Genomic DNA, 13,242 nt, shown 5'->3' on the forward strand with positions numbered 1-13,242 from the left:
TCCTCAGGCTTAGTCAAATTTAGGTTTAGAGTAGAAACTGTCCCTTTGTTATCTCTCTTTGTTGGGAGTCAAGGCCAGGCAGTTTTCTAACCTGTTGTGGTAAAGTGTAATTCATATTGTCTGAGAAAAGCATGGGCTTTGGGCTCAGATGGTCCTAGGTTCCTGACAGCTTCATTATTTCCCAGTTGTGTGAAGTTAGGCCATATACTTAACCTCTCTAAGCCTCAGTGTATTTATCTATTTGTAACCCTAACAAATCTAGTGGTCCCATGTGGTTTTGTCTCTATATAAATGGCATGTAAAGAAGCACTGCCCAGAGGACAAAAAGTAATTTTAAAATTAACTTATGTGTGCTTTCCAAGAACGCCAAAGAGGAAATAGTTCATTACCCACAATGACATTTTTCAAATTTTCTTCCTCTACTCCTCGATCATATCTAACCTGGAGATGTTCCAAGAGCCTTTCACACACACGCACACCCAAAAACTAAAACTCTGTCTGTATCCCCAGTCCCTGTTCCTCTATCTTCTTCCTCTCTCAGCCATATATATATATATATATATGTATGTATATGTATATATATATATTATATAGATTAACTTAGCCTCTCTGACATAATCCCCTCCCTCTTAGGTCCTGTCTCTCTCCACCTATTTAAAATATCCAGGAATAGAACCCACACAGCTTCTCCTTTCATGAGAAAAAGTGGAGTGGGAGAGAAGGAAAAAAAGGGAGAAGGTGCATGACAAACATATTAGTAACCCTTGTCCCTTTCACATGTAAAACAGATATACCTCACGTAAAATATACCTCACGTTGTCTTTAAGATGATTAAGTAATATTACATGTGTAAAGCACGTAGCATACATCTGGCATATGATTTGTACATAATGGTTGGTTAGTAGTTCTACAAATTCCATTTGTTTATTTTTTATGGATTCTAATTCTCTGGAGAAATTCTCCATATTTTCACCTATTTTTGTGAACAAACTAATCATAGTTATTTTAAGGTACTTTGCTAACCTCAGCACTTGGATCACCTGTGGCCTTGTTTCTATCGTCTGTGTCTTCATTTGGTTTTCAGACTGTGGTCCCGTCTTTTGATGAACCCAGTAATATTTTGGTGAAAGATACTCATTGTGTCTAAATAAATTGTAGAGGCTCCACTTGGTGTTGGCCTCTTCTGAGAGGGTTCGTCCTGCCCTGCACTAAGCAGATAGAGTGTTGGCAATTCATCCTTTTCCACTCAGGAGCTATGCTGAGTCGAGGTTGGACTGCAGTCCTGCTAAGGCTCAATCTACCCCTGGTTTGCTCTTTGCCCTCTAGGATTTTCCACTGAAAACCTGGTCTATAATGTGTATCCCCTCCCCTTGGACGATCCCAACTCTAATCACTCTTTCCCAAGTCTGCTAAAATGCTCTACTTCTAGAGGTTTTCTCCTTCGGTGTTTTTGTCCTCTGCTCCATGCAGCCCCAGTATTTGGCAAATGTGCTGAGTGAGAAGTTGGCTTGAACACCTATCTTACCCCTTCCAAGTCTCCACCAGAAAGTTCTGGTAGTTTCTCTGTTCCCTTACAAGTGCCTCAGGAGGTACAAATCCTAGATTCTCAGCTCCCACCGCCACTCCCTCCAACTCAGAAGAAACATATGCCCTCAGGATAAAAGCAATTGCAGTACCTCCCTCACCTCTCTGAATTCTTCCTTCTCCAGAGACGGAGCCATCTCTCACTTTTATTGTTTCAGCACCTTCTCACTGCCTTCAGACAAATGGTTTCTGTATATTTTTCAGCTTTGCTAGTTATTCTAGGCAGGAAAACCAGTCTGCCTCTGGCCATTCCAACCCACTCAACTGTAGAGGTTGATGGTTATTAAATGTTCATTTATTCCCTTTTGCATCCTTTATCTGGCTAGACGGCCTATAATACATTTTTCTGGTTTACCCTCAGTTAGTTGGCTGGTTCCACCATGTTCTCATTTTCAGGTTCCTGGGTTTTCTTACAAGTATGTATAAGCATAGCTTCTGGCAAAAATGGGTGGTTTGCATTTTTATGATCTTATCTAATCTTGGCTCTGTTATCACCCTACCCTTATTTTTCCTTTGCCTAATCCCCCTAATTGTTTATTTTATATTTTTTGTTGTTGCCTTTTTCTAAACTTGGATAACTACTTTGTGGAATGTGGTAGGGAATTATATATATAATTTTTCCAAGTATTTATTAGATGTATTTATTCATCACCAGGAAAACATCATTTCAATTACCAAACCCTACTACATAGTCCCAGTTATGTAGCTAGTGACTCACTTTTCACATCCTCATTTCTCTTACAAAGTCATGTCTGTCTGAACTAGGAAAAGAAATGAAAATACCACCTAGATCTTTCAGTTTCATACTTAAAATGTCAGAGTTTCTGGAGACACGTTCCAGAGTTTTACGGGCTATGTCTGCCCTAATTGGCCACAGAAGTGACAGGATTCAAGCCAAGATATGCCCAGCAGGAGTCTAAGTACATAGGCAATGACCTGGTTGGGCTGTAAATGGGTGGGGAAATGGAAATTCCTTGGTTATATTAGGCGAAGAGTCAAGAGCAAGAATCCAAGCTGAGAGTGGGGTGATGGCAGGTCAGGAGCCATTTTTTTTTAATAAATTTATTTATTTATTTATGGCTGCATTGGGTCTTAGTTGCTGCATGCGGGCTTTCTCTAGTTGCGGCGAGCGGGGGCTGCTCTTCGTTGCGGTGCGTAGGCTTCTCATTGCAGTTGCTTCTCTTGTTGCGGAGCACAGGCTCTAGGCGTGTGGGCTTCAGTAGTTGCAGCATGCAGGCTCAGTAGTTGTGGCTCACAGGCTCTAGAGCACAGGCTCAGTAGTTGTGGAGCACAGGCTTAGTTGCTCTGCAGCATGTGGTATCTTCCTAGACCAGGGGTTGAACCCGTGTCCCCTGCATTGGCAGGCGGATTCTTAACCACTGTGCCACCAGGGAAGTCCCAGGAGCTATTTTTTAAAAAGTGATCAGAATGAAGTTAGCATATACAGCCTCCAGGGGATACAGACGGGGCTAGAATAGCAGGATAGCACGACGTCAGTGGGATTCTTGTGACCCAGCCTTGTCTGTTTCTCTTGCTTCATCTTTCACCATGCCCCTTCTATCCTCCACTTCAGCCACACTAATAAATTACTAAATGTTCCCCAAAGATGCTAAACTGCTTCACACAGCCACACCCTTTTTCATGCTGAGCCCTTCCCCTTGCCTCTATGAACCTGACAAATTTTTAATTTTTTTCCAGATTCTGCTTAAATACTTTCACTCTGAAGCTTTTCCTGCCCCCCACCATAGCCTGCCCCCGCTCATCCTTTTTGACCCTTCCCCACCCATGTACCTATTGCCACATCTATTTTGAACTTCACAGAACTGATAAATGGTAGGAATATGCACCTTGGCTCTCTGATGTGAGAAATGTCACATTATTATATTTTTCTAAATCAAATTTTAAAAATATTAGTCCCCAAGTGCTAGGATGCTGACACACTCAATATCTTTATGAGTGCCTCTCCCCCTCCCTATGGTCATCCTCATAATCCTAGGGGGGCTAACAGTCCAGAAAATGTGGAAAATGGCCCTTTGGTCTTCAATACACCTCCAGTATTGTTGAATAGAAGTGACAAGGGCAGACATCTTTGTCTTGCTCCTAATCTTAGGGGCAAGGCACCCAGTCTTTCACCACTACTTATGATGTTAGCTGTAGGTTTTTTGTAGAGGCCTTTGTTGGGGTGAAGAAGTTCCATCCTGTTGAATGTTTTTATCATGAATTTTATCAAATGCTTTTTCTGCATCTATTGAGACGATTATGTAGTTTCGTCCATTAGTCTATTAACATGTTATATTATTACATTGTTTGATTTTTGGATATGAAGCTAACCTTGTATTCCTAGAATAAATCCCTCTTGTTACGTATAATCCTTTTTATATATTACTGGATTTGGTTGGCTGGTATGTTGTTGAGGATTTTTGCATCTATATTCACAAGGGATATTTGTCTGTAATTTTCTTGTGATGTCTTTTTCTAGTTTTAGTATCAGGGTAATACTAGCCTTATAGATGAGTTGCAAAGCGTTCCTTTATCTTCTGTTTTTTTGGAAGAATTTCTGAAGGATTAGTGTTATTTCTTTAAAGGTTTGGTACAGTTCACCAGTGAAGCCATCTAGGCCTTGACATTTTTGTGGAAAATTTTCTGATTGCTAATTCTATGTCTTTACTTGTTATAGGTTGTACAAAAAAGTTAATATAGCAGACCTGAAATTCCTTTCCTTAGAAAGTCCTGCTTGCAAGATTGACCCTTGGCTGGCATCTGGGAACTTGGATTTAGGGAGTGTTTCCACCATCCCCTAAATAATAAGAGTGGCTTACTGTGCCTAAACTGTGCAAAAGTATATGCTGACATCTGCTTTTCTTCTAGGAGTCTGGAATTTTGGTATGTGCTAGGTACAGAGTGCCTATGTGACCAGCCTCCAAAAAAATGTTGGACACTGACTCTCTAATGACTTCTCCTGGTGGGCAACATTTTACGCATGTTGTCACAATTCAACACTAGAGGAATTAAGTACATTCTGTGTGACTCCATAGGTAGAGGACTTTTAAAACTTGCACCTTGTTTCCTCTGGACTTCATCCCATGAGATTTTCTCCATGCTGATTTTCCTTTGTATTCTCTGGATGTAATAAGTAATATTTATGAGTATGACTATATGCTAAGTCCTGTGAGTCTTCTTAGTGAATCACTGAACCCGGGAGTGGTCTTGGGGACCCCTGACACAGATTTATTCAGATTTTCTATTTCCTTTTGAGTCAACCTCAGCAGTTTGTGTCTTTCTAGGACGCTGTCCTTTTCATCTAGGTTATCTAATTTGTTGTCATATAATTGTTTACAACGTTCTCTTGTCATCCTTTTCATTTCTGTAAGGTGAGTAGTGATGCCACCTCTTTTGTTTTATTTTAGTAACTAAGATATTTTCTCTTTTTTCCATTGATCAATCTAGCTAACAAGTTTTGTTTGTTTGTTTGTTTTTGTTTTGTTTTGTTTTGATCTTTTCAAAGAATCAACTTTGGTTCCATAATTTTCTCTATTGTTTTTATATTCTCTATTTCATTTCTTTCTACTCCCGTATTTTTTAATTTCCTTCCTTCTACTTGCTTTAGGTTTGGTTTGGTCTTCTCTTTCTAGTTTCTTAAGGTGGAAGGTTAAGTTATTGATTTGAGATCTTTCTTCTTTTTATTTTAATAGAGGAGTTTTCAGCTATAAATGTCCCTCTAAGCACTGCTTTAGCTGTATTTCATAAGTTTTGGTATGTTGTGTTTTTACTTAAACTCATATCAAATTATTTTCTAATTTCCCTGGTGATTTCTTCTTTGATCCACTGATTACTTAGGAGTATGCTATTTAATTTTCACATACTTATGAATTCCCCAAATTTCTTTTCATTATTGATTTCTAATTGCATTTCACCATGGTCAGAGAAGATACTTTGGATGATATGATTTTTTTTAAGTTCTTCAGATACAATCCAGTATCTTTTTTTTTTAAATTTTATTTATTTAGTTAGTTTTGGCTGTGCTGGGTCTTCGTTGTGGTACTTGGGCTTCTCATTGAGGTGGCTTCTCTTGGTGCGGAGCTCGGGCTCTAGGTGCACGAGCTCAGTTAGTTGTGGCACGTGGGCTCAGTAGTTGTGGCTCAGGGGCTTAGTTGCTCTACGGCATGTGGGATCTTCCCAGACCAGGGCTCGAACCCATGTCCCCTGCATTGGCAGGTGGATTCCCAACCACCGCACCACCAGGGAAGCCCTGGATGATTTTAATCTTTTAAAATGTATTGTAGTTTGTTTTATGGCCTATCACATGGCCTATTGTGAAGAATGTTCCATGTTCACTTGAGAAGAATGTATAATCTGCTGTTTGGGGGTTTGAAATCTCTTTTACCATCTTCCCCTGGTCTCCTTTGTGGAAGCCAGTGTGAGAGTAGCGGAGTAGTGGATATTGTCGCTTCTTTTTCTTCCCCTCCTGGGTCCTGCCTTCTGGAGTGAGAGAATAAGCAAATAATGCCAAATTAACAACTTCTTCCTGATGTCCTTCCAGATTCCAAAAACCCCCAGGTATGCATGGCTTTTCTGTAACTAGCTGTGATTTCTCTTCCTAGATGCATTATGACAATGAAATGTTTCTCTTCCCACAAGCAATGCAAAATGAGTGCTCTTGCCCTTCCCCACTCTCAGCGGCTGCCTCAGGAACACTCCCACTCAGGAGTTGGTCAACGCTTCTTTAATGGATGGATTTGGTCCCACATCATCATATTGATGGCAAACCAAGGGAGTGCTGGTTTGGTGAGATTAGAGCTTTTACCTGATATAATAAACTCCCATCTGCCCTTCTGACAGTGCCATTAAAATTGTCCCTTCTACTTCTGTTTCCCCATATACCCGGAAGTGAGTAACCACATCCTCTTCCTTATCTTTGAAATCTGTAAAGGATCCATTTGTCTGTAACTAACAGAAAACCAACCCAACTCTACTTTGAGTAATTAAGAGTTTATTTTTCTCATGTAACAAGAAGTGCAGGGACAGACAATTCTGGGGCTGACGCAGTTGATCAACACCATCAAGGACCCAGACTCTTTCCATTTTCCCACTGCAGCATCCACAGCAGGTGTACTTTTCATCCTTATGCCTGCTGCCTCATGGCCACAAGATGGCTGCTGCACCTTAAGACCAAGTCTTGTCCTAGGGAGAAAGAAGGGGTAGGGTGCAGAGGCAAAAAGGCTGCCAGCGTATTACAAAGCTTTTCCAGAAGCCCCACCCAGCAACTTCTGATGATGTCTCATTATTTAAGTATAGGTCACATATCACCCTACACCGATCACTGAAAGACTGAAAAATGGGTAAAGAGGGGCAAGGGAGAGAGGAGCAGTGGCCAGGAAACCAACAGTGGCTGCCACACCTTCCTTCACAGCTTTAGTAGTTAGAAGTGGGGGAGGATGACTTTAATCAGGCTGAGCTTGGAGTATGACATTGCATTCAATTCTGTCCCTGTCACACCTGTTCTAATAAGAATCTATCCCCACTTCCTAAAATCTAAACTTCCTGGCACCTTCTGTAGAAAAGTCCCTAAGCACAACATAAATATAGACACATTTTCACCTTCCTTCCAGTAATTTCAGCATCCAACTCATGCTCCTTTTTTTAGAATTAGAAAAAACATATTCTAAAGTACTCAGCAGTCATCCACAGTCATTAGGCATTGTTCAATTTGAGGACCCCAAAGGTTAGTCTTCTGGGACATCACCATGCCACTGCCTTTTCTCAGCCTCAGATACCTGGTTTGTCAGTTAACCATTTCCATCACAGGTACAATGCCTGTACAAACAAGTCAACCCATGACCTCGTTCAAGCTTGGGTCCTGGACTTCAAGTAATCACTGTCCAGGAAGAGGTTAGAAATTCAGAGTCAAAATAGAAGCCGTAAAGTTCAATTTCCCTATCTCTCACTGTCTCAGAATGCTCCTGGAAACTGCAGATAAATTAATATCTTTATCAAACTCTAATAAGTACATTTGCCTGTCTTCCTTCCAGAGCCTTCCGTCAACCTCTCTGTAAATTATCCCAGAAGTTTTAAAGCGTTCTGTAAAATCCTTTCAAATCAGCCTCTTCCCAGTCCTCTGATAGTTCCCACATCAGGAGTTACTTTTGAGAGACCTCACGTATTTCTGCATACCAGTTCTCTAACAGAATCTTAGCTATTGTCTCAAAGTCAATAGACTCAAATTCTAAAGATCATAATTTTTTTGTGTGCCACATTCAAAGTTTCTTAGTAATCCCAGGGTGTAGTGGTTTTGAATTTGTTTCATAACTCTGAGGTGCAAGAAATGTCATATTGCCATAGTTTTAGCCCCCAGGGACTTGCCACAGTGGCAAGATATTCTATTCTCCATGGAGTCTTGGAAAGGTAACCAACTGCCCCAGTTTGCCCAGGACTGAAGTGTTTTCTGGGACACAGGACTTTCAGTGCTAAAGATGGGCAAACTGAAACAGTTGGTCATCCTAAATCTTGGACAAACATTAGTTTACAAACCTTCTGCTTACTGTATTACAAGCTCTAAGAGGGCAACGAACATGTCTAATGAATTTCTATATACCCATGCCTAGTGCTTGGGACATAATAGGCATTCAGTAGGTTCTTAATAAATAAACAAACTAATCTACAAACAAATTCATGAAATAGCATGAAAAAAAGAAGATTAAAATAATGATAATAATTCAAAGCCTGAGCCACATTGGAAGTTACTTGAGCCAAATTAAATGGAGTGCCCTACAATTTCCTAATATCCCTTCCAGAGCACATCCCTTCCAGGCTTAAAAAGGCTATGTCCATATACCCTGAGAAAACCATAATTCAAAAAGAGTCATGTACCACAATGTTCATTGCAGCTCTATTTACAATAGCCAGGACATGGAAGCAACCTAAGTGTCCATCGACAGATGGATGGATAAAGAAGATGTGGCACATATATACAATGGAATGTTACTCAACCATAAAAAGAAATGAAATTGAGTTATTAGTAGTGAGGTGGATGGACTAGAGACTGTCATACAGAGTGAAGTAAGTCAGAAAGAGAAAAACAAATACAGTATGCTAACACATATATATGGAATCTAAAAAAAAAAAAAATGGTTCTGAAGAACCTAAGGGCAGGATAGGAATAAAGATGCAGATGTAGAGAATGGACTTGAGGACACGGGGAGGGGGAAGGGTAAGCTGGGACAAAGTGAGAGAGTGGCATGGACATATATACACTACCAAATGTAAAACAGATAGCTAGTGGGAAGCAGCCGCATAGCACGGGGAGATCAGCTCTGTGCTTTGTGTCCACCTAGAGGGGTGAGATAGGGAGGGTGGCGGGGAGACGCAAGAGGGAGGGGATATGGGGATATATGTATATGTATAGCTGATTCACTTTGTTATACAGCAGAAACTAACACACCATTGTAAAGCAATTATACTCCAATAAAGATGTTAAAAAAAAAAAAAGGCCATGTCCTCAGAGCAGGAGCAAATTCTCCCCATGCACACATACACCATGATTTCTATATCATTTATTTCCAATCTGATGGACTTGGGAAGCATCAGGTAGACTTTCCATACATTTTGTATCTGTTCTTCAGGAAGACAGCACATCTCCAGATATAAGCAAAATGTTAAGCATGAACTTCTGAAGGCACCTACCACCTGCCTGGCTTACCAGACCCCCTCAGAGTTCTGTGCTGTACAAAATGATGACACTGCTTTAAAGTGTCTAGAACTGGGTGAGAGGAGGGCGAGCAAGCAGGCCAGCGACCGACTGGCCGGCGGGGCAGGGTTGCGGAGAATAACGTGATGCAGCCTCGACCACCAGAAGGGGCCCAGGATTGATGTGTTGTTCTAGAGAAGGACCTGGAAGCAATCAAAGCTTGAGTCGGGAGATGAAAGAAGAAGCTGAGAAGCTAAAGGGGCTGCAGAATGAAGTACAGAAGCAAATGAATATGAGCCCACCTCCAGCAATGCCGGCCCACTGATCACGTCCATCGAGGAGAAGATGGAGGCCGATGCCCGTTCCACCTATGCTGGCAAAGTGGACTATGGTACAACAGCGGAAGAGCTGGAAGCACACTTTCATGGCTGTGGTTCAGTCAACCACGTTACCATACTCTGTGACAAATTTAGTGGCCATCCCAAAGAGTTTGCATATAGAGAGTTCTCAGACAAACAGTCAGTGAGGGCTTCCCTGGCCTTAGATGACTCCCTATTTAGAGGAAGACAAATCAAGGTGATCCCAAAGCAAACCAACAGACCAGGCATCAGCACCTCAGACCAGGGTTTCCCACAAGTCCGATTCCGAGCCCGGACCCCCGACTACAACAGTTCCCCCTCTCAATTCTACAGTGGTTTTAACAGCAGGCCCTGGAGTCACGTCTACAGGGGCTGGGCTAGAGAGACATCATGGTATTCCCCTTACTTAAAAAAAGTGTGTGTTAGGAGTAGGGGTGGGGAAGAGGAAAGAAGGGGGACAAAAGAATTTAAAAAAAAAAGAAAAACAGGAAAAAAGAAGTTTCTGGAATTCCAGCCCCACCCCCACCCCAGCACATTTGCTCTGGGGTATAATTCTAATGCCACAGCAGGTTTTTTCTGCTTCACTGTGTCACTTTCCACTTGTCTTCCACAAGACACTGATAATTCCTCTATCCCCTTAAAATCTTTTTTCTCCTTTTTGCCTTTCCTCTTGTATTATTTCTTCCAACTTTTCATATATGTTAGAGTGGGTAGAGCTAGTGTGCTTTCTTTCATCTTATGTAGCAAGGAGACTGTTATGTACCTGTTATGATGATCACCTCAAGGAAGAGAACACAATTTAAAGATGATTGTAACAGTCCTGACTCCATGGTTCCTGGAGTTGTGGTTTTCCTTGAAAAACTACCACAGAAAATTGTCTCATTTCCATTCCTGGTTTAAAAGGGTACAATGCAGAAAATCTGCTAATATGTCTGCTTGTCCCTTCTTCTTACCCATATGCTAACTTATTTAATCTCCATGGCAGACGACAAAGTGTCACCCCTCTGTTCTGCAGTACCCTTCACTCAAAGAGTTGCCACCCCCAGAACTTTGACCCTTCTTTTTGTCCTGTGATGGGCTGAGTTGATATCAAAGGCCCTGTCCCCACCCACCTCCTTGTACCAAAGCTTTCCTCTCCCTGATCTCTCCTCCTTCTCTCTCTTCCCAGGTGACTTTGACCACCTTCTTTTTAAGCCCTCTCTGGACATTCCTGGGACATTCCCCAATCAGCCCACTCTAACCCCAGTTGTGCAACACAAGCAAAATTTATCACTCTCAAAATGAGACCTGAATTTTCACAGTGTCCCACAGAAGTCTGTTTTAAGGCTCTGTTTTTAAGGATTTCAGTTCTTGAAACTCCACATTTACCATTGAGTAATATATTAGCCCCCTCTAAGGTGAACACCTACTTCGTCTCTGAACTTGTCTCTGCATTGATAACCCTTTGTGTATGTCCCTAATCAAGGAAAAACAGTAGTACCTTGGGGCACTGGTGATTCAGGCAGAAAGTCCCTCTCTCCCCAGGGCCAGGGTGAAATGGCTCAGCCCTCCCTGACACCCCCAGAGGAACTTGGGGAGGCCTCAATTGGGACTAATCCTCCAAACACGCCAAAGACTGAAGATAAACCAGCGTTTATGTATGTCTTTGTTTCAGAAAAGAGAATGGGTGCTATTGGCCAAAGGGGAGCCCCTGAGCCAAGGACACAGCCTGAGAGAGCCCGCCAGCACCTTCTATGTGATCCTGCCATCTCGCTCTCCCACTCTGCTGGTGAAGGCAGTGGCCACTCGGGAACTGATGCTGCCCAGCCCTTTCCCCCTGCTACCTGAGGACATGCCTGATGACAGCCGTAAGACTGTGGAGGCAAGTGAGCCCAGATCTCATGGAATAGATAGAGCGGAGAAAAGAGAAGAGAGTTCAAGAAAGGGATGAGGGAAAGGAGTGAGCCCCTGAAGGAAAGGACAGGGGAGCAGAGGCAGAAGTGGTTCCAAGGGTGTGGTAAGAGGAGCAGAGAAGAAAGCAAGGAACTGAGGCCAGACAGAAGGAAGTAAGCAAGCACCTGCGTGACGGTGTATTCTCATGGGTCCTTCTCTGCAATATGTGTATACATGTGTGTGTACCTGTGTTTGTGTGCATCTATTTCTGAGAAAAAGAGGGAAAGGCAGCCAATGTAGGCACTGAGAATAGGAAGAGCTTTAAAATAAGACTCTGATGCAAAGGAGGGAACAGCTCTGAAGGCCATTTTCTCCTCCCCCTCCTCTCTTCTTGGATCTGGAGTCTGGATTTCCTCTGTCAGCCTCCCCAGGCTGAGGCGGGGGAGGGGGTCCTCTGGGTACAGAGAACTGGAACCACATCGTTGCTGCTAGGTTGCTGACTTATGTGCAGAGAGGACAGAGCCTGGGATTGTACTCTTGGCTTGGCAGCCACAGGGATGCAGAGAGGTGGGCACAAGTGGCCATGGCTCACTCAGTGTCTCACTTCAGGGCCAGTGGTTCCTGGCACAGGAAGTTGTGGCCGGAAAACCTGGCTGCTCAGGAATGCTCTGCTGGCATGTCCTCTGGTTATACTCACCTCAAAGGCCGCCGAGAACTCAGTGTACTTGCTTTGCAGACTGTGACCACCCCAGCCGGGACACAGCCTCCCTCACAGCTTCGCACACTGGATCCCTTGTAACCTTCATAGCGCTCTGACCCCTCTCAGAATCCTGTGACATTGTTCTCAGGGCCAGAGTGTTCAGTGTCCCTAACCACTCAGTTGTTGCTGCTTCTTGTACCCTTGCCTGACACTTACCTCACAAGCACTCAGACCTGGGGCAGAACACCCAGCAGGACACGCATCTATTTCACATCCTTCAGTGAAGCCCTGGGTCATCATACCTCCTCCAGCTTCTCACACTCAGGTCTCTGCCCGACATCTTGGGTTCTGTGACCTCAAGACCCCCAGGTGAGGCTCCTCCTCTCTCTTCCTCAGAGCATGCTGGATGACCTGGAGCTAGAACCCACCTACAACCCCTTGCAGGTTTGGAGCCACCTGTACTCACACCTGAGCAGCACCTTTGCCAAGCCTCAGGGCCCGCTCCACCCAAGGTGGGAGAGCCGGGCTCTGAGAAAGGTACTTCCCTCCCTCCCCTTTATGCCCAGAATCCCAGAGGGTCCTCTTCCCCTGTGCCCAACTCCTCCCCATCCAAGGGAGTATCCTCCCTGGATCCCCTCTGGCAGAAAGAGGGCATACAGGGGAGGAAGAAAAAGAGCAGCCTTTTGCCCTAAACAAAGAAAATTACAACCCCTACCCGGTAAGGGGGCTTTTTTTTTTTTTTTTTTTTTTTTGCTTGGGCATTTACATATGTTTAGGTATCTTAATTGCAGTGTTTGTGATAAATCATTAGTCATTTAACAGACCATTGTCCCACTAAGCAAACTGGCCGCACTGGAACTACAACCACAAGCCTCTGTTGAAAGAAAAGGCTTAAGGGAAGGTGGGAAAAGAAATGCCTAAGGGAAGGGAAATTAGCATTTACTGAGCAGCAGTCATTTGCCAGGTTCTGTGACATGTGTTCTCACATATATTTTTCTCATTTAATCCTCACAGCATCCCCGCAAGGTAAGTGTTATGCTTAT

At 43.2% G+C, this 13,242-nt stretch overlaps 1 protein-coding gene and 1 pseudogene across 1 annotated transcript in view; both read left to right on the top strand.

Annotated features, from left to right (window-relative positions):
• Nucleotides 1-13,242, top strand: part of M1AP (meiosis 1 associated protein) — a 76,910-nt gene that overhangs the window by 62,143 nt on the left and 1,525 nt on the right. Inside the window, exons 7-8 of the mRNA XM_089922939.1 lie at nucleotides 11,282-11,488; nucleotides 12,596-12,736. Coding sequence (XP_089779065.1) covers nucleotides 11,282-11,488; nucleotides 12,596-12,736 — 348 coding nt within the window. The remainder of the gene's footprint in view (nucleotides 1-11,281; nucleotides 11,489-12,595; nucleotides 12,737-13,242) is intronic.
• Nucleotides 9,475-11,175, top strand: LOC111169092 (polyadenylate-binding protein 2 pseudogene; annotated as a pseudogene).

This window comes from Delphinapterus leucas, chromosome 13, assembly GCF_059928025.1.
Source record: "Delphinapterus leucas isolate spDelLeu-1000000601 "Yukka" chromosome 13, BTC_Dleu_Yukka2, whole genome shotgun sequence".
NCBI lineage: Eukaryota > Metazoa > Chordata > Mammalia > Artiodactyla > Monodontidae > Delphinapterus > Delphinapterus leucas.